The sequence below is a fragment of the Cucumis melo genome, chromosome 12 (assembly GCF_025177605.1).
Source record: "Cucumis melo cultivar AY chromosome 12, USDA_Cmelo_AY_1.0, whole genome shotgun sequence".
In the NCBI taxonomy this organism is placed as follows: Eukaryota; Viridiplantae; Streptophyta; class Magnoliopsida; order Cucurbitales; family Cucurbitaceae; genus Cucumis; species Cucumis melo.
Genome location: NC_066868.1, coordinates 14628741 through 14650596, shown reverse-complemented (window position 1 = coordinate 14650596; position 21856 = coordinate 14628741). Strand labels below are relative to the sequence as shown.

Here is a 21856-nt window from a genome sequence, read left to right as displayed (position 1 = left end):
TTGAAATATTTATCTCATCAACTAATAGATTACAAAGATTATTTCGCAGTCCGATCTTATACGAACTCTTTGTATAGAATACCCTCACTCACATGACTCCACATGAATAGTTGGATTAAAACATTTGTAACTATTACAAAATGGGTCATATCCATAGTTTCACGAGGATAAGACACCCAACTGTATCCATATGCCACAAGGTCTTATGACATGAACAATCAACTAATAAATTACGTGGGTTTAGGGCATAAATATTCCCAAACTCATTTAGGTTAGATTGAGTTGGATTCAAATGAATGAAAATGTTATGGGTTAGGTTGGTTCATATATTCATCTAATATAACCCAACCTAAGGTTGAACTAATCCAAAGATGCTATTTATGTACATATGTTAGTTTCATCTATTTAATTAATATTTTTAATAATTTATTATTTAACATCTAAAAATAATGTTTTAACACTTTGAAATTAATTTTCATTATATAAATTGAAATTGATGGGTTAATCTTAATTTAATATAAAAAATATAATTAAATCAAACTTTTATGTATTAACATTTTACTTCTTTTATACTAAAAAAGATTAAATAAACAACCTAATCTGAAACAATCCAATCCAAATGTTTACTTTGGATAAATGATAAATTTTTATTAAAATTGATAAAATAGCAAAATAAAAAAAATATGGAAAACTAATTATTGGAATAATGTCTTCAATACCCATACCTAGCTGAAAAAATTGAATCATAAATACAATTATTCAAGAAACTACAAATACCCTATAATTAAAATCAAACTCCCAACACATGATTTACACATCAAAATCAAAACTTCCATCAGTTGCAGAAACTATTGGAGCTTCCAGCTTGCCTCCTTCAAACCTTTTAAAGTATTCATACTTGGATTTTCTTCTTGTCGGCTCCTCTGACCGGAGATTTTGGGATTTTCGTCTTGCTTACGGCTAAACCTGTGAAAGTCGACTAACTCTGACTCCAATAAACGTCGAAACGTTAGAACCCGCTGCAAACCCACAACCAACATCGAGCCGTCAAACGCTGCTAAAAAGAGCCAGTTGTTGTTGACGTCAAAACTCCAACGTCTTCCTCTGATGGCTAAACCAACCTCTAACCGCTCCAAAACCATAGTTAAACCAGCCGTTAAACACATTATGAAGTTGTTGAAACGAACGTCGGAGTTGCCGTAAATAGCACAAAACCGTCATCTTCTGTCTGCTTCGAAACCTATGACTAAACCTTTAACATCTTCCTCTCCATTGACCAACGTCTCTCTTCCTGTTGGAACGCCGAAAACCGTCACACCACACTCTTCTCTATTAATCTTTTTTGCTAGAAAAAACTCTCTTTACTATGTTTTTTCAACTTGTGGCTGCCCCTCTTCCTATTTTTCATGTTTCTTTTTTCTTTTCTCTAATTTAATTTAAAAGACATAAGGAAGAAGATTCAATTAATTGCAAAAACGCCATTAAGGCATATTTAAAGTCATTTAAGACATTGTAATAATTACCAATATTATTAATAAATGGTTTAAAATATAACAAACCCTAGAGTCTTGTAGATATATTTTCATCATTTTAGAGATAATATATAAATTTTGAACTCAAAATAAAAATTAGGTATTATGTATTATTTATGAAATTATTGTTAAATCAGCAAAATTTGGGGATAAAAATGCTCTAAATAAAGTTTGTTATTTTAGCATTATTTCAGGGATGATAATCTAACTCAGATTTAAGTTTAGTTTCTTTAGCATAATTTTAGGGATTCAAACTAACTATTTAAAATTAAAGTGTAAAAATTGGATTTAAAAATAAGGTTAAAAATTGAGATTAAAACTAATTATTTTAGGATGAGATATATATTTCTAAACTCAAAAGGTTAATAAATATCAAATATGTATTATGTATTATTTAAGAATATTTTTTGATAAATAGTTTGAAGAATAAAAAATGCGAAATCGCTGATTTTATCTTTTTGTTATTTTAGGGATGCGAGGTAAAATTTTAATTCAAATTGACAATTTTAGGGAATGATATAAATTGTAGAATCAAATTGTTATTAAAATTTTGTAACATGTATTATTTAATAAATTGTTGATATTCATATAAAAAATTATGAATTAATTGATTTAATTCTTAATAATCAAGGGATGTTGAAACTAAAGTCATATGGGATGTTGGTGAAATATTCTGTGATAATATTTTTTGATTTAGTTAAGATTTAGCAAGAGTGAATGTGTTTACAAATACACTGTATGTATTCATACTCCGTGCTATTTTGTTTGATTTTTTGACCTATACAAATACACTATGCGTGTAATTGCCCTTCGTAAAAAGTATACTCAGGCAAAAAAATTGAAAAAAATATGCATAGGATTTTGCCATAAATCAAAATATTTTTGGGATTTGCAATTTTTCTATTTGCAATCCAATATTTTGCTGGTTAATTTTGATGGAAATAGCAAATTGAAACTAATGACATATCTTTAGGGATTGTTCGAACAATATAATATTTTTTTGATTTAATTAAGAATTATCACAAGTGAGTGTGTCTACGAATATATTGTATTCGTGATATATGATATTTTGTTTGATTTTTTGATCTCAACATATATAGACAATTGTCATTCGTAGAGGTAAATTCGAGCAAAAAAAAAATGAAAAAATTATTATGACGGTTAGTTTTGCCATAAATCAAAATAATTTAACAGTTTGGTATTTTTCTTTTCACTATCAATAAATTTGCTATTTCCATGCTTTTCCCTTTTTAATAATGATTTGTAACCTAATAGTTAAGTGGTTCTAAAAAGTATTTCAACCCAATGCACATATGCGCCACTTGTTTGGGTTGAAACCTAAAATTATCTATTTTGAAATTTTGTTTGGTTTTTAGAGTTTGTCTAAGAATTCAAATATATTTAAAACTAAAAATTGATATTTCTACATTTTAGTAGGTTCAATATTATTGATATAAATTAACCTTTTTATTATGATTCTTAAATATTTTCAACCATTTTTTTATTTAGGATAACTAACTGATTGTTTATTAATTAATTTATTAAAAAGTTATAAAAAACATGATTAATTTTATAAATTGAAAACGAACACAATTTGTTTCTAGAAAAATTAGGATGTAAATATGGTGGAGGAATTTTATTCTCATACTTGGTTATTAGTATCTTTAATTTCAATGATATCTCTAAAATCTCAATCCAAACTATCCTAAAATTTAAAGATTAAAATAGAATTATTATTATATTATATTGTTTAAAAAGTAAAAATAGAAAATGAAAAATGATCTCCACACTATGACCATTTATTTAAAAGAAGTATGGTGTAAAACAAAAAAGATTCTCTGCTGATTCTAGAGCTTTTGGCTTCCATTGTACTTACCCCCGACACAGTTCCTCATCCTGAACCGACTTCGTCTTCTCTTCTAGCCACCACCACCGCCACCACCACCACCACCACCACCACCACCACCACCACCACCCTTCTCTTTCACCCAATTCTCTCTTTCCTTCCCTTTTCCCGTTTCTCCTGATCGCCGGCACTTTGCCCAGCACCTCCTCTTCAACCTCTTTCCCTTCGTTGGTGCGCCGCCAACCACCAAACCGCTGTTCTACGATATCTTTCTAGTATTTTCTCCCTTGGACCCTTCTCCTATTTCCCTGATTGGGATCGTTTTCATTAGCTGCCGGTGATTTCACCGTCCTGAGTTCCCGGTATAATCACCGACTCGGATTCTGATTGATCGGCTTAAGTCTCTTCTTGTCTCTATCTCTCTTTCCCTTTGAAGGGGTTTGCGTGCTTTGAAACCCTAAATTTCATTTGAAGGTTTGCTTTCTTGTATTGATGCAGTTGTGATTCGTTTTGTGTGCGTAGCTATTGGTTTCTTCTTTATTTGTTTCGTTAACTCCGACTTGGGTGTTTAGGAGATGTCTGAGAAATTCTCGGCAACATTGAGGATAGGGGATCTGAATGATTTCATAGCACCTTCTCAGGCATGCATAGTTTCTCTCAAGGGGCTTAAAGCCACTACCACGAAGCCGGATAAAGTTGAGGTACTCTTTCGATTTGTTGTGCCTATTGCTGCTAAAGTTGCAGCTCATTATATGCTTTTAGTAATCTCTAGTAATTGGCACGTATAAAAACTGAGTGGTTCTTTAGGAATTCTCTGTTTGTTGATATGTTGCTTTTCTCTTTTTGTTACCTTTTCTTTCATTTCTGCATATCTAGGTTTCGGCTTCTAGGATGCAATTGAAAGCAGAGCCAGTTAAGATTTCACTGAAGGATTGCTTAGCATGCAGGTAACTTTGACTATCTATGTTGTGAACTATTTTTGAAAGTCAAAGTGGTTTTTGGCTGAACAAATTTTTTTAAATGAATTTTTAAGTATTTTCGATGTTATATATTTTCTCTCTCTATGTATTGTTTTCCGTTGATATAACCTGCTTGTTCTTTATGGATAAAAAAATCAAAGGAACTTCAGAAACCTTTTAGATCTGAGGTGAAGTATTTGAAAAGCTGTGAATTTCTGATCAACCACTGATAGACCCCTAATTAGATTTGTTTACAGCAGAAGGAAAAGTTAGTTATACCAGCTGGAGTTTGTTACATTAGTTTGTTATATTAGTTGTAATAACACTCACATGTGAGTTAGTTAGAGGCTGGCAAGATTAGTATAAATACTAATAGAATTTAGGAGGAAGGATATGAGAATTTTGTAAGAAGATTTACTGTAATTTCTTGAAAGAGAGAAAGGCAGTAGAGAGAGAAAGGAATTGAGTTACTCAATTCCAGAATGTACCCCTTATCAAAATCTAAATAGAAGAGGAAATTCATACCAAAAGGTGGTGTTCCATCAAATTGGTATCAGAGCGGTGAATCTTGGGAAGGAAATCAACAATGGAGCAAACGCAAATTGAAGAAAAACTGGAAGCCTTTGAACAAGAAGTGATTGGGATGAAGAAAGAATTAAGCAAAATTCCGGCAATTGAAGAAAATCTGAGATCCTTAACAAAGAGCCTTCGGCTGTTAAGAATTCAAGCCGAAAAAAATCAACAATTGTTGTTACAATGCATTGAAACCATGGTGAAAGAAAAATCGATAGTGAGTGAACAAACAGTGAGTGAAAGAATCACAACAAATCTACCAGTGATGAAGAGTATAGTTGAAGGAGGAAGTACACCTATGAAAAGAATCGAGACCGAAGAACAAAGGAAGGAAATCGAAACTGAAGAGAAGGTGGGCGAAGAACAAACAAAGAAGATAGGAATTGAAGAAGATATAAGTGATCAAAACAAATTCAAGAAGGTAGAGTTACAGAGGTTTAGCGGCAAGAAGTTCAATTCATTTATTTTTTGGATCGAACGGAATTTCCAAAAATATGAACTGATCAATTCTGAGAGAGTAAACGTTGTTGTAATCAAATTCGATGGAACCACATTAGATTGGTCTCGGTCGAAGGATGAACACGATGCATTCAAGGATTGGTTGAGATTAAAACAGAGGTTGTTACTTCCTTTCCAATCAGTGAGGGAAGAACTTAGCCGCGGGCGATTTCTAGCAAACAAATCGGAAATCGTGGAAGATCGGCGAGAATTACCGGCGAGACCCAAAACGAAGATCCAAGTGAAAAAAAAGTTGCAGTTCGGAGACGCTGGAAGTGACTGGTTTCGATGGAAAAAAAAGAGACCGGAAGTTGACTGGTTTCGATGGAAAAAGAAGACGGCAGCAGTCGTGTGGATGAGAAGGAGGAAGAAAATGCTGGCAAATAGTGGTTGTCCGAGAAGGCGATACGGAAAGCGGGAGAGTTGCGAAAAGAAGGAGATGTTGCCGTGATGCTGATGACGTGGCAGAAAGGGATAGAAAAGGAGGTTAGAGGAAAGAAAACTAAACCCTAAAATTGTCGATAACAAACCAAAAAAAAAAAAAGGAAAGAAAGCTGTAAACACACCTTGAGGACAAGGTGAATCTGAAAGGGGGGAGTAATGATAGACCCCTAATTAGATTTGTTTACAGCAGAAGGAAAAGTTAGTTATACCAGCTGGAGTTTGTTACATTAGTTTGTTATGTTAGTTGTAATAACACTCACACGTGAGTTAGTTAGAGGCTGGCAAGATTAGTATAAATACTAATAGAATTTAGGAGGAAGGATATGAGAATTTTGTAAGAAGATTTACTGTAATTTCTTGAAAGAGAGAAAGGCAGTAGAGAGAGAAAGGAATTGAGTACAATTCCAGAATGTACCCCTTATCAAAATCTAAATAGAAGAGGAAATTCATACCAAAAGGTGGTGTTCCATCATGAAGTATTTGAAAAGCTGTGAATTTCTGATCAACCACTTATGAGATTATTTGGTAAAAACTTAATTTGGGAACTCCCAGTTTTCATGATATTGTGTTGGAAAGTTTGAATATTCTATTTGAATTCATTTTCTTTTTCAATGATTTATTGCTCTTTTGATTTGCTTTATATTTCTCATCTTTTACTTTGTGATGATGTGTAACAGACCTGCTTTTATGTATGACTGTAGTGGTTGTGTAACATCAGCTGAGACTGTCATGCTGGAGAAGCAAAGTTTGGATGAATTTCTATCCAACATAAACAAAGGAAAGGTTGTTATTGTCTCATTATCACCACAATCCAGAGCTTCACTTGCTGTCCATTTTGGTATCTCTCCCTTGAAGGTAAAATTCAAGTTTTGTTATATATATCTTTGCTTGTCCCATGATTGTAATTAGTTTACTGCATATATTCTTTTTGAGAGGGCGGTGGCTAGAGGGGAAATCTAATTTACCGAGGTGCTGCCTCTCGATGTTGTATTTATGTCATTAAATGCTTGTAGTGCCTTTCTCTATTAAGGCAACTAACTACGAAGTGCTTGGGGTTGGTCAGGTTTTCAAGAAACTAACGACATTTTTTAAGTCCATGGGAGTGAAAGCTATATTTGATACAAGTTGCAGTAGAGATTTAACCTTAATTGAAGCTTGCAATGAGTTCATAGCAAGGTATAGAAACAGCCAGCTAGACAATGAAGAAAAATGCAATTCATCAGTTCCTATGATATCATCAGCATGCCCAGGTATTTTCTTTTGTTTGGACGTTTGGCTATTATACTTCAATGGTAATTGTGCAAATCCCACTTTCTTTTTCGAAATAACTTGTATAGTTGAGGGTGAATGTCTTTTCTTTTCTGGTAGGACAGAGTTAGTAGGGAAATGCCACTTGTCTTTAAATGGGCCAGTTGGTCAATGATAGAACACTGACGTAGTGTCTATACTTTATTGATATCTCAAAGGAAAATTACAATATATGAAAGCAAAAGGTAGTTCTCAGACAATGAACTACGTTAATAATCCTCCCTTAACCACGATACCCCTTCTAATCCAAAACACAGAATAGAAGAAAAGAAAAACGAAATAACAAGAATAGCAAGAAAGGATGAAACCTGATCCTTCTGCTTCTCCTATCTCTCAAGGAGTAAGGCATCCCTTTCATTCACCAAATCTTCCTCCCTTCCTCTCTTTCTTTCCCGGCTTTTAATTTCCCCTTCTAACTAACTGCTGGTCCCACCTGAGTGGTCCCCTTTCTCCCTCCCGCACTGCCTAAGTTTCCTTTCACATGTGCTTCCTCTTTCTTACCCATTCTACTATATTGTATAATAATAGGATGTCTATCAGTCAATTTGGATAGTTTTGACTCCAATGTATAACGATGTTTGGGTTGTTGTGCGACTTATAATTTTCACTTTTCTAACTTCTCTGCGATTTCAAATTGATCGTGTGCAACTTCATATGCTAGGAAATCCAATTTCACTATAGATGGTTTTGGTTGGATGGCCAAGAACATAAATAAATAACAATAACAGTGCTTTTAAAGTTTGGTAAGAGGGAGAAACAAAATGGTATTTTGCAAGCAATGAAAAGAAGAAGAAATAAATAGAAAGAGATAGAGTTGAAGCTTATTTTGCAACCAATGAAAAGAGGAATAAGAGTTTTTCAACACCCTTAATTTTGCAATGCGTGAGTGGAGGAAAGGAGGGTGTCAGCTGAATATTAGGATAAGTAGAATGTAATTCCCCATTTGGAATTGGGATATTCATGCTGACGAGATTCATGAGTTTATAATGAATATTTTCGTATTGTTATTATGTTGAAGTTCCTTTCCCCTGCACTCAGAAAAATCCAACAAAAATAGCCACAAACAGAGCGACAAGCTCTGGAATAACGATATTGATTGAAAATATGACCAAGATCGGAATGTAGCAATAGAAGAAAATAGTTCAGTCTTATTAACTCAAAAAACAGCCACAAAGGAAATAAAGATCAAGAAAAGAAATATATGACCAACACTTTCAAGAGTGCTGGTGATCCTCTCCTCCAAAAAGCTTCTCTCAGCTTTTCTTTACCCAAAATAAAGCCCGCCTTCACAGATCCCCAAAACATTCCCATCTGTAACAGCTTCTGTGCCCCCTTAATATCGCTTTCCTTACCAACGTCTTTTTATCTTCTGTTTTCTGTGCATTTCCCTTCTTGCCCCTCCTTGTATGTATGAAGGATTGGGGGTTTAACATATTACAACAAGAGATTTCAAAATTGATAAGATACACAAAGGAAAGGCTAGAAAAGTAAACTAATCTAATTAAAACCTAAACTTTGGGAATGAAATAATATCATAAAAAGATGTAATGAAGGAAACTTTCTCTAAAAGGTTATGTACAAGTATTCTCTTCTTTGATACTCATTTTATACAACAATCATATCATGAATAGTGGCACTAGGGTGAATTGTAGGGCCTCTGATGTATTCTGACGTAATTCAAGTAGAATTATATTCAAAAATGAATTCTCTCTTACCTAATTGCTGGGAGATGGGGGTATTTATTGAGGTTCCTTGTGAGTAGTTACAAGTAACTGTTTTAGAAACAGTTGAGAGGTCTAACTAATTACAATTTTAACAGCTCTAACTGATTACAGCTGTTTACAGCTTAACAGCTTAACTAACAGCAGCTTAACTAACCTATTACAGCCTTTGTTCTTATTACATCATTCCACCCCCTAGCATTGAGCTCGTCTCGAGTGATTTAGGTGGCCAAGTTGAAATCATCTGGAGCATAATACTGTTTTAGGTCTGCCACATTAAAAACAGGATGAATGTGTAAGTCTGGTGGTAGTTCTATTTTGTAGGCATTATCTCCAATTTTCTTTATGATACGGAATGGCCCTAGTTGTCTATCCTTTAGCTTATTGTATGTTCCAGTTGGGAATCGATTTTTTCTGAGGTGAATCATCACTAAATCCCCTTCAGTAAAGGTAGCTTGTCTTCTCTTGTTGTTTGCTGCTTCTTTGTAGCATTGAGTTGTTTCTTTTAGGTGTTTGTGCACTTCGTCATGTAAGTTTTGGATCTTTTCTATCATCTTTTCTGCTTCTAAGCTGGTGTCCACAGTTGTGGGGAGTGATGCTAGGTCAAAGGTAGTCTTGGTTGTTTTGTATATACAACCTCAAATGGGCATTTGCCGGTCGATCTATTCTTCATATTGTTGAAGGCAAATTCTGCCTGAGCAAGAACCAAGTCCCATTGCTTCGGTTTTGTTCCACTGAGGCAACGTATCAAGTTGCCTAAGGTTCTGTTTGTCACTTCTGTCTGGCCATCTATTTGGGGATGTGCTGTTGAGCTGTATTTAAGTGTCGGTGTCAAGTTTTTTCCATAGTGTTTTCCAGAAGTGGCTTAGAAATTTCACATCTCGGTCAGAGACAATAGTCTTTGGTACTCCATGCAATCGAACTATTTCTCTAAAGAAGAGATTTGCTATGTAGATGGCGTCATTTGTCTTTTTGCAAGGTATAAAGTGTGTCATTTTGCTGAATCTGTCGACCATAACCATGACTGAGTCATGTTGTCTTTGAGTTTTGGGCAGTCCAAGCACAAAATCAATTGATAAATCTTCCCAAATGGAAGTTGAGGTAGGTAGTGGTGAGTATAGGCCTGCGTTTGTGCTTGTACCCTTGGCTCTTTGACAAGTAGGGCATCTTTTGACGAAGTTATTGCAGTCTCTTCTCAATTGAGGCCAATAGTATCTCTTAGAGATTATTTCAAAGGTCTTATCTTGCCTGAAGTGTCCAGCCAATCCTCCTGAATGGGCTTCTTTTAGTAGGACTTCTCGAAGTGATGTGTGTGGAATACACAGCTGATTTCCTTTGAATAAGATACCTTCCATTATGTGAAAGTCTCCAGCTTTGATAAAGTTGCTACATTTAAGCTATGTCTCAGAAAAATCAACATCTTCTTCATATAGGCTAGGAAGGGGTTTGAATGCTTCGATTTCCATGGATAGGAGAGTGAGTGAGGAGCTTTTTCTGGATAGGGCATCTGCCACTTTATTCCCTTTACCACATTGATGTTTTATGACAAAGTCAAATCTCTGTAAGAAAGAGATCCATCGAGCATGCATCCGGCTGATGCTCTTTTGTGATTGGAGATATTTTAAAGAGAAGTGGTCTGTTAGAAGTACAAATTCCTTACATAGGAGATAGTGTTCCCACTGCTTGAGTGCTCGAACAAGGGCATAAAGCTCTTGTTCATATGTGCTCCAAGACTGCCTTGATGTACTCAATTTCTCGCTGAAATACTCAATTGGATGACCTTGTTGGGATAATACAGCTCCAATTCCAGTTCCGCAAGCATTAACAGCCACTTCAAATGGTGATGCGAAATCTGGCAATTGAAGAATTGAGCTAGAACTTAATCTCCTTTTAATTTCTTCAAAACTCTACTGCCGCATATGCTCCCATTTGAAATTTCCTTTCTTTAAACAGTCGGTTAGGGGGGCCACTATTAAGCTAAAATTCCTGATGAATCTTCTGTAGAAAGATGCCAAGCCAAGAAAAGCTTGCACTTCTTTGATGGATGTTGGTGTTGGCCGAGATTGTATAGCTTCTATTTTCTTAGGTTCCATCCTTATCTTTCCTTCTTTGATCAAGAATCCAAGAAAGACGATTTCCTTGGTGAGATATGTGCACTTCTTTGGATTTATATATAATTCTATTTCAGTCAAAACTCGAAACAGTTTCCTTAGGTACTGTAGATGGTCTTCACGGCTGCTGCTACACACAAGGATATCATCAAAGAAAACCACTATAAACTGGTTTAAGAATGGATGTAGTACTTGATTCATCAACCTCATAAAAGTGCTTGGCGCATTGGATATAAGCTAAAAAGCATTACCAACCATTCAAACAATCCTTCATTTGTCTTGAAGGCTGTCTTCCACTCATCTCCTGGTCTGATTTGTATTTGATGATAGCCGTTCCTTAAATCAATTTTTGAGAAAATTGTAGCCTTGCCTAGTTGGTCCAAAAGATCTCCAATCCGAGGGATAGGAAACCGATACTTCCCAGTAACTCGGTTAATAGCTCTGCTGTCTACACACATCCTCCAACTTCCATCTTTATTTGGTGTGAGTACTGCTGGTACAGCGCATGGACTTAGACTTGGCTTGATGTGGCCCTTTTTTAGTAAGTCTTCAATATGATCGTGTAAGACTTGGTATTCTTCGGGGCTCATTCTGTAATGGGGTAGATTAGGTAGTGATGCTCTTGGAACGAGATCAATTTGATGCTGAATGTCACGAAGTGGTGGCAGTCCTTGTGGCTCCTTTTTTAAATGAGGGAATTCTGCAAATAATTCCTTTAGCCTTGGTTCAACAATCTCACTATTTCCTCCTTGGGATTTGTCAGTGACTAATAATCCCAAAAGATCTTGCTCCCTTTCTTTTAATAGGTTTTTTCCACTTACTGTGATGAAAAGCTGCCTTTTATTCTTTTGCCTTATGCTTTCTGTGTTTTTCTTTGCTAATGGGAGTAAGATAACTTTCTTTCCCATCCACTGGAACTCGTAGGTATTTTCTCTCCCCCTATGTAGGGTTTGAGTATCATGTTGCCAAGGTCTGCCTAGTAGTAAGTGACACACATCCATCTCAATTACATCACACACAATCTGATCCTTATAGCTATTACCGATGGAGAGTGGTATAGTGCAGATTTCGTTGATTAAGGTTTCTCCTCCCTTCTTTACCCATCCAATTTTATATGGATCAGGGTGTGGATCTGTCTTCAGATTCAAAGCAGTCACAAGTTTTCTTGCCACGAAGTTCTCACTGCTCCCACTGTCAATTATAAACATCACAGACTTTTCCATTGATAGTGCACCTCGTTTTGAATAGGCTGTGATGTTGGGGATTCGTTTCTTCTTTAGGAGTAATGAGGACTCTTTGAACAATGCAGGAGATGCGATCTCCATCATCGGCTTCAATTAGCTCTGTTTCTTCTTCTTCTTCTCTATCTGTTCCGCTCATGTAGGTGTCTTCATCTTCAGCTAGTGCTATGGTCTTCCTTTGCGAACAGTTGTTGGATAAGTGACCGGGCTCTCCACATCGAAAACACTTGCCCAAAGATGGGCGTGTGTAGTTGTTTTGGGTCTTTCCTCTGACTAAACTTTCCTTCTTCTTGTTTGTCTCTTGGATATCAATAGCTTTACCCTTATCTACCATTGACGTTGAAGGTTGTTCATCTGTCTTCTTACCATAAGATTGTTTCTTGGAGGGGTTCGTCTCCCATGCTGTCCTTCTGTTGGAGTTCTTCAGGCGTACAGTCATCATTTCTTCAACAGTTTCTGCAAGGGAGATGGCCTCAGACAAAACACGAAAAGAATGTAATTTCACCTTTTCCTTAATGTCGAATCGTAGTCCTCCAATGAATCTTGCAATTTGATGTTGCTCATTTTCACTCAGGTTGATTCTTGCGCCCAGTCTATGGAATTCTTCGATGTATTCAGCCACCAATTGACTTCCTTGACGACAGTTTTGATACTGACTGTAGTGTCTGTTCATAATTTGGGGGTAGGAAACGGGCCTTTAGTAGTGTCTTCATTTTTTTCCATGAACAAATAGGAGGCTTACCACTCTTCTGCCTATTTACTTCCAGCTGATCTCACCATGCTGAAGCTCCTCCTTTTAGCTTTAAAGCCACTAGGTGTACCTTCTTTCTGTCCGGAGTAACCATATATTTAAAGAAGTTTTCGGTGTTTTTAATCCAATCTAGGAAAGACTCAATATCGCGTTTACCATTGTAAGTTGGTAGGTCGATTTTCATCTTGTAATCATGATAAGTTTCTCTCCGTGCTTCTTGTCCTCTATAGTCTTGGGCCATTCGAAATTCTCCATCATCATTCCAAATGTTTCCTTGTTCGTCACCGATGGAAGAATCATGATCTTGCGTGTTCTGCCAATGTTCGTACTCTTCTTGACTATTATCGTCGGCATATTGCAGTGGTATATCCGTTGGTCTCCTTCTTTGGTTAGGAAAATTTTTGTAGTTCCTTCGTGCCCGTCGGCCCCCTCTATTTTCATCATTTCGAGCATAGGCTTCAATCCTCGCCGGGCTGGTAGTTCATCCATCCTTCGAGTTAGTGCGTCCAGGCAATCCATCACTCTATCGACCTTTCCGTGCAAATCTCCCAAGGAGTCTTCGACGGCCAGCAAGCGTACCGTAGATGTCCTTGGAGAGAGGGTGGCAATTTCCTCCACCTCTTCTTGCTCGCGGCCCCTGCGGTTGGGTTGTTTCCTCTCCGGCCAGCCATTCGTCCAAGGATCGGGGCTGTTTTGATACCACTTGACGTAATTCAAGTAGAATTATATTCAAAAATGAATTCTCTCTTACCTAATTGCTGAGAGATGGGGGTATTTATTGAGGTTCCTTGTGAGTAGTTACAAGTAACTGTTTTAGAAACAGTTGAGAGGTCTAACTAATTACAGTTTTAACAACTCTAACTGATTACAGCTGTTTACAGCTTAACTAACCTATTACAGCCTTTGTTCTTATTACATTATATTCTAAGTAGCCTCAAGGAGTAATCTTCCAAGAACCAAGATCGTAAATATTAAAATGATAATATTTTTCATATAAAAGAGGAGACTCCTAACCAGTTGCCAGAGGGCCTTACATTTCCCTTTTTACCCCACGACTAGTCTCACAAGTGAGTGTATTTCAAAGGGGAGGGATGCAGAGACAGGTAGATGTTCCTCTGCATCAACTTCTTTTATTTGTCTTTTTCTTTTGTGCGTCCAGAGGCTAGTGTGTTGTGGTTCTTAAGCAGATGACTTTTTTTTTTTTTTTTTGGAACTAAACTATTGAAGACTCATTTTCTTTGTTAGCAAACATAATCATTTCCTTGATAAGATGAAATTACACAATGTTGTGGACATCCCAAGGGTTTACAAAAAAGATCTCCAATTGGACAAAAGATTAGACAAACTACAATTACGAAAGGTAGGAATCAATTTACACCAGTTAAGTGCTAAATAGATGTGGATGTAAGAAAAGATTCAGTGTCCTGCTCCTTATCTGTTCAGATACAAGAATTGTGCATCAATCTTGTTGACCACCAAAATAAAGCCAGAGTGAAATTCATAGTATCAATCTTTCTTGAACGGATGGCCTTCGAAAATAAGTGGAGATTATCCAAACATCTTGAGGAAAGTGTTCTTCCATGTGAATTCTTGAAAGATGAAGTCCAGTTTTGGTAAAGTGACACCGAAAGAAGAGGTGGATGTGCAATCTCCCCTCATTTTTGCACATAATACAGCAGTTTGGTGAGATGTTTATACAAGGGAGTGCCTGTGGAGTTTGTGTTAAACATCGGAAAGAATCTCATCTTTTGGGATACTATCCTTTTCAAATGGATACGTATAGATCTTTAAAGGCCATGTAACCCATCGACGACAAGGATTTTGTGAGGGATTTCGTAGAGAAAACCCCATTCTCCTCTAAACTCCAGAGCCAAGTGTCTAAAGACTCGGGGAGAGAGAGAGAGAGAGGACCATTCTTCAATTTCACTTTCGGTCTGTCAGATTTATCCTAGGATGGGAAACTATTGAAGACGCCATGATTAACTGCTATTAGTTTGTTCTTCTTTTGGGGGCTGGTGGGTTGTGTTGATCAATTGTCCGTGTTAGTGATCTACAATTAAATTTGCCTTCAACCACTAGCTTCAGCTTCGGGGTGAATTGGTAATTTAATATGGTATTAGAGTAGGTGGTCCAGGGAAGTCTTGTGTTCAAGTCCCTACATTGTTGTTTCCTCCCTAATTAAAATTGATTTTCACTTGTTGGGCCTTTCAAATATTTCAAGCCAACAAGTGAAGGTGAGTGTTAATGATGTATAATTAAATTTGTCTTCAACCACCAGTTTAAACTTTTGGGTGAATTGGTGGTTTAATAGTTCAGTCTTGCACCTTCATAATTATTCAACTCACGGTGATTTAAAGTGATATATTTTGATTTATTACTTTAAATATTTTCAATGAGTTGATTTGATTCCATAATGTTTTTGGGGATGTCTGTTGGCTGCCTTTTATCAATGTTTTCAATAAGATGCCAAAAAATTATATGGACAAAATGCCAACAATTTGCGTATAGTTACTATTAATATGTTTTCAAGTGATTTATTTTTATTTATCTATTGAAATAATTTTATGAGAATTTAATTCTTTTTTTTTTTTTTTTTTGGGAATACCTGTTGGCATTTGTGGTTTATCATTTTTTGACAAATTTAAGAGTACCTCCTTTTTACATGTCAGCATCTTTTCTTCTTAAACGCTCACATCTCTATGATTTCAGGATGGATATGCTATGCTGAGAAGCAACATGGATCCTACATTTTGCCTTACATATCATCAGTGAAGAGTCCTCAGCAAATGATTGGATCAATAGTCAAACATCATATTTGCCAAAAGTTGGGTATTAGGTAATTGCATTGTTTCTTTTTTCTTTTCTTTTTTTCCCTAAAAAATGGAAACAACGCTTTTCATTGATAAAAATCACAAAATAAGAAGATACTATTGGTTAAATTACAATGAGATATGATAAACATAAGAAACTTGAAAATTAGAGAATAGTAGATGGACCTGGGTATCTCAACTAGGTTGACACCTATATCATCCTCGTTGTATCTCCCTTGATACTTAATAACAAAGTTACCCTAAGAAATGAAAGTGTTCCGATTTAAACAAGTATCCTGAATAGAATTATCAATAAAAAGCTTTGATTAAGCATGCCAAGAAGAAGCTGGAAGACGAGCTCAAATCAATTAGACCATTTTATAGACTTGTCATGGAAAACTCTCTGGTTCAACCAAATTTCTGACATGCCTTGACTGAATTAGATCATAGTAGAGTAGCTGAGCTTTAGGTGATAATGATAGACCAACCAACACTGAGAAATATTTTCCTGAATCGAAGCCCAAAAGTCCAATGTAGATTAAAAGAGAATAGTTTCATCCAACTTCTGCGTGAATATCAGCAATCAAATAGTAAATGCTGTAAATATTCACTATTTGCTAAATATAGGGGACAAATGGAGGGAGATAAATCTATGATGGCCACCTACCTTGGATTAACTTCCTACGAGTTTCCTTGACACCCAAATGTTGTAGGGTCAGATGGGTTATTGCGTGAAATTAGTCAAGATGCACTTAACTAGGCCTAGAAACTCACGGATATAAAAACAAAAAAATGGAGGGAGATAAATAGTGAGATTGAAGCTTGTGTTGTAGGGTATCCAGACAATTAAGGGATCCAAAAGCAGTTATCCAAATCAGAAAATCGATTCTCTTAGGGGTCTTAGATTTCCATACAACTTTGTAAAAAAACTCCTTTGCAAGATGAGATGAAGCTGTCAAATGCTTTGACAAGGACTTAACTGTATACCTCCCAGATGAGTCCAAAGTCCATAGTGCCATTTGTAAGAGGGGCAATGCCGAAGAGTGCTGATGAAATATAATTGCATTGATACATCTATTATTCCTGATCTTTCTGATGTACTTGTTTGTAAATTGTGATGGTATGTGAAGATGCTATTCACAGTGGAGCGATGAGTTTGAGTTAGACTGATAAAATATGGTAATGGTATTTATGAAATGAATAAGTAGAAGCTTTTTGATTGTTACATATTGGCATTTCCCAAAATATTTTCTTATACAGTCAACTACTTAGTTGGACTTGGAGATAATATAGACAAGCTATATCTGACTCTTCCATGCTCTTGAACAATGCTTCGAAGGTTCTTTTAGAGAGAAACTTTCTTTGCAATGACATTAGGGTAGCGCTTGAATAGTTGAGATTTCGATCTTTCTTTATGGTTCATGTCTATTTGGCAGGTCAGATGATGTTTACCATGTTACTGTGATGCCCTGTTATGATAAGAAACTGGAGGCAGCCAGGGAGGATTTTGTTTTTCAGTTGGACTCAGCCAACAAAACTCCGGAGGATGAGGCCCACAGAATTACAGAAGTAGATTCAGTATTGACATCTGGTGAAGTTCTAGAATTGATACAGGTTCACCTTTTCTCATTTTGTTTGTGTGCGTGTTTTTCTATTTGGTAGTATGCCTGCGTCTTTAGTTTTGGCTTCCCAAAACCCTTTATTTATCTATTTATTTTTGTTTGCTTATCAACGCTTGAAGATGAAAGAGGTGGATTTTAAGAGCTTAGAAGAATCCCCTTTGGATAGAATGTAAGGCTAAATGACTTACTTTCTTAAGCCTTTCCAAATTTAGAGTTTAGTTATGTAATGATATCTAAGGCTGTCATGTTGGCTATTTTCGTGCAGGCTGACTAATGTTAATGAAGAAGGGCATCTTTTTGGAGTTAGTGGAAGTTCTGGTGGTTATGCAGAAACAATCTTCAGGCATGCTGCAAAGATACTCTTTGGCAAAGATATTGAAGGCTCTTTGGAATTCAAACCTATTAGAAATTCAGATTTCCAGGAGCTCACGCTTGAGGTGAGCTAGGCACCTAGGGGCTTATAATTATTGAGTATTTGAAATACCAAGCATTGCTAGCTAGGGGTCTAAGCATAAATATTAAGATGATTTTTATGTGGTGTTTTGGATGGGTGACGAGCCAAATTTTGCCTGAAATCTCTCTCTCCCTCCCCCCCACCCCCCACAGTTATTGGTAAAAATTGCTCCACCTGTCGTGCGTATTTAAAATTGCATCATCGGACTCACAGTTTTAACAATTATTGAAGTTGTGGGGCTTATCGCATATGATTATTTACCTTCATCTTGTTTCCTCTCCTTTTAGTCCTTGTGAATGAAGTGTTATCTTATGCATGTCTGTCCATGTATGTTTATTATAGGTGGAAGGGAAGACTTTGTTGAAGTTTGCACTATGTTATGGATTCCGAAATCTACAAAATGTTGTCAGAAAAATAAAAACAGGAAAATGTGACTACCATTTTCTGGAGATTATGGCTTGCCCTTCAGGTGAATTTCTGCAATCTGATAAACTGTGATCGAACGAAGTTGTTTGAATGGTAAATAGATCTTATATTTAATGTCAATTATTGTGAAAAACAGGTTGTCTAAATGGAGGGGGTCAAATTAAACCCAAGCCTGGACAATCTCCAAAGGACTTGATTGAGTTATTAGAAGCTGCATATCAGGAAAACGTAAGTACATTCATGTAGAATTTATTGTTTATGGCGTACTATGTTCAATCTGGAACATTTTTTGGTAGTTCCTTCTAAACAATGTTAGTGTTCTTATATATCTAGATCTAATGTTAGTGTTCTGAGGCGCGCGCCTAGGCCCAAGGCGTACACCTTGCGCTTATTTGTGGAGAGGCGAGGCGCAGACGAAGAGGCCTTCCTCCATGTGCAGTAGGCGCAAAAGCCCCAAAGGCGCGGGCTTTATTATTTGGGCTAGGCTGTCATTGAAAAAAAAAACACTATTATACCTATTACGTGTTTTACATATGGCTATAAGTCCAACGAAGAAGATACCGATGGCTATAAGTCCAACGAAGGATTGAATGAAGATGAGGATCAATTTAGTGATGATGAGTTTGATCTTTAGGAATGAACTTTTATTTTGATTGTTGTTGAAGTCTGACTAGTTTTCTATTGTGTTTTGTTTTTTGGGTAGAAAACTAATATTATAATATTTTATACATTAGAGTTAATTCTCATTTCCACATTGGTTATTTATTTATATTTTATATATTATTGTTCCTTTCAATTTTGTATGTATATATATATATATATATATAATTTTTTTTTTTATATAGTGCGCCTCATGAAAAAAAGCCTGCTCCTTTTTGTGTGCCTTGCGCCTAGGCCCTAGAGGACCATTGCGCCTTAGTGCGCCTTGAGCCTTTAAAAACACTGAGTGTTCTTATATATCTAGATCTACTTATCAAGTCATAAGTAGATAGGGAACCATTTGTCTGAAAGCCAACTTGATAAAATTTGAAAACCAAACTATAAATAATAGCAGTGGCAATATGCTGGTAGACATAGAACGTATGAAATGATAAGCTACTGCTAGGCTCCCAGCAGTTAACACTTATGTTGGGATGGCAGGAAGGGAAATGTTCCAAGAGTTGGTTACGTGGGATTTGAGTTGAGCTTGCATATGTTCCATTCCGTCTGGAAGGTAGGAGTGAGGTAATCAGTTTTGGTTAGGGAATGGTAGGGAGAGAAGCTGATTGTTTTTTCCTGGCTTGGCATTCTGCAATCAAACTTGGAGCTCTTTTACGTTTTCACTCCGTTATTGGGATGTGGAACGGTCTGTTAGATGGGGTAGGGTGGTTTAGCAGCTATTTAAGTTGTGAGGAAGTCTTTTGTTTATGAAGATGCAGATACTTTATTTTGTAATATAGCTCAATTTTCTTAATTAGCCCCTATTCCTATCTTCGATGTCCATTTGAGCTACTTCTGTTATATAACTCGATCGGGTCATGCCGTTGATGTTGTGGCAGGTTTTAGTGAGGGATCCGTTTAATAATCCGGTGGTGAAAGAAATATACAAGGAGTGGCTGGAGCAACCAGGTTCAGAGAAGGCAAAGAAGCATATGCACACCGAATACCACCCAGTGGTAAAAAGCATTACTGCTCAACTCCACAACTGGTAACAACATACCACTCTTAACCATAGAATTTTGTAGCCCAAAAGCTGAAAACTAGATGAATTATAACCGAGTTTTGGAGAGATTTATGCCTCATGCTTTGCTGTGAATGTGATAGTCACCGGTGGTTCACTCCTGGAAAGAGAAGGCCCAATTTTGATAGGATTTAACACTTGAAAATGTAATTCTTGTTCATCCACCTCACCTAAATTGGCCTCTTCAGGTCTTCATCCTGTACATGATCTGTATTTATGTTGTAAGATAGAAGAAGAAAAAGGAAATAGCTTGATTTCTTGTTAAATTTTTTATGATGAGTGTTGTTTTGGGTATTTATTATTGTTTTGTTTTTCTTCTTTCTGAATAAACATACTCTCTGTTGATGAAGATTCAGCCGTTTAAATATATTGTTGGGCGAATGCTCTATTTCTTTGTGCCTCTCTGCTTCTTTTATGGAATTGTAATGCCAGCAGGTATTAAATTTTTGTCATGTTGATATTTGTGTCTCATGTATCAACTCAGGTTCGATTGTATCCTTAAAAATGAAGTCATAAACCATAAAGAAGAAACAAATTTGATGATTTTACAGGAGTATAATCTACCATATTAGTAGAATTAAGGGCAAAATTTATGGGCTAGGCTCTAGGTTTAGTTTTAGTTTCAATTTGGTTGGAAGATTTTAAAATGTTTTCACATTTAGTTCTAATTTTGGAGTTTGGTTTCAATGGATTAAAATGTTTACTATTTAATTTTAAAACTATTTTAGTTTTGCTTCAATTTGGTATTTGATTCTAATTCTAAGATAACTTTCAAAAGTGTCCATCCACATTCGACACATTTGGGTACACTGTTTGGTGGCATTTTGACTTAAAAAAGTCGCTTTTCTTAATAGATTTAAAAGAACTATAATAAAAATTTCATTATTTTTCATCAGTAACAAAATTAAATTTAACACAAATGATATTGAATTTTAGGAACGGGAGTCGGAGATTAAATAAATTTGTAATATTTTATGGATAAAATTGTAGGAGGCTGAAATTTATGGATTAATTTAATAAATAAATTTATAAGATGAGATGAAAGATCTGAAAAAAGACATAATTTGATCATGAAATTTCGTACCTAGAAGTATATTTTTCCTTATTTATATTATATTTATCATAATAAATTATAATTTTCTTAATTATTATCAACGAAAAAATGTTATTTTATATAATTTATTTTAAATTATCGTCAAATAATATGCCATTGAATATATAAATAATTTTTAAATTTATCTTTATTAGTTATTCATTAGTTGCATAATTCTTACATCATCATCTTAATCGTCAACAGTCATTCTTTTCTGTTACATCTGTCATTTGCAATTCATCTAATTTCCACACCAAGTTTGGTGTATTCTCCATCAGAAAGTTATTGAATCTTTTTACCAATTCCATCTAGTTTCATTCTTCATCTACTTATATTTCGTACTTCATCGATTTCGATTCCATTATTTATAGAATCTCAATTTATTTCGTCCTTTCGTTTTCCTCGTGCATCCGATTAATTATCTTTCTTAATTCATTATATTTTTCTGTACTCCATTAAATCATCATTTTCTTAAAATGTATACAATTTCATATATATAACAATACATATATTTATTACATACAATGCTCAAAGAATTTTAACTGTCTGTTACGTGAATTAGTTTATATAAACCCCTTCATATATACAATAATGCATATAAATTGAGATACAATAACCGATTAATATAATATGTGTGTTCTATTATTTTTTAAATATATACCCCTTCATATATACAATAGTATACATAAATTGACATACAATAATTGACGAATATGATCTGTGTGTTATGTTTTTTTTATAGATATA

At 35.5% G+C, this 21856-nt stretch overlaps 1 protein-coding gene across 3 annotated transcripts; it reads left to right on the top strand.

Annotated features, from left to right (window-relative positions):
- Positions 1 to 3337: 3337 nt before the first annotated feature.
- Positions 3338 to 20416, top strand: LOC103501713 (protein NAR1). 3 transcript variants are annotated; one of them, XM_051080651.1, is made up of 12 exons: positions 3338 to 3852; positions 3951 to 4079; positions 4255 to 4325; positions 6554 to 6707; positions 6916 to 7102; positions 15694 to 15820; positions 17231 to 17408; positions 17536 to 17585; positions 17682 to 17853; positions 18213 to 18339; positions 18433 to 18524; positions 19835 to 20416. In XM_051080651.1, exons 2-12 carry the CDS (start codon positions 3954 to 3956, stop codon positions 19985 to 19987), a joined length of 1437 nt encoding a protein of 478 aa, XP_050936608.1. In that variant the 5' UTR covers positions 3338 to 3852; positions 3951 to 3953; the 3' UTR covers positions 19988 to 20416. The 3 variants fall into 3 exon arrangements, with proteins under 3 accessions (XP_050936608.1, XP_050936609.1, XP_050936607.1); XM_051080652.1 differs by lacking the exon at positions 19835 to 20416 and adding an exon at positions 19437 to 19797 and having other exon boundaries at positions 3395 to 3852; positions 6530 to 6707; XM_051080650.1 differs by having other exon boundaries at positions 3404 to 3852; positions 6530 to 6707.
- Positions 20417 to 21856: the final 1440 nt, after the last annotated feature.

Bases quoted from the DNA above. Each gene is read 5' to 3' on its own strand.
- LOC103501713 (XM_051080650.1), top strand. From the start codon at position 3,954: ATGTCTGAGAAATTCTCGGCAACATTGAGGATAGGGGATCTGAATGAT. The intron at 17,409-17,535 runs GTTCACCTTTTC...CAACGCTTGAAG, and splicing joins AAGTTCTAGAATTGATACAG to ATGAAAGAGGTGGATTTTAA. The intron at 17,854-18,212 runs GTGAGCTAGGCA...TGTTTATTATAG, and splicing joins TCCAGGAGCTCACGCTTGAG to GTGGAAGGGAAGACTTTGTT.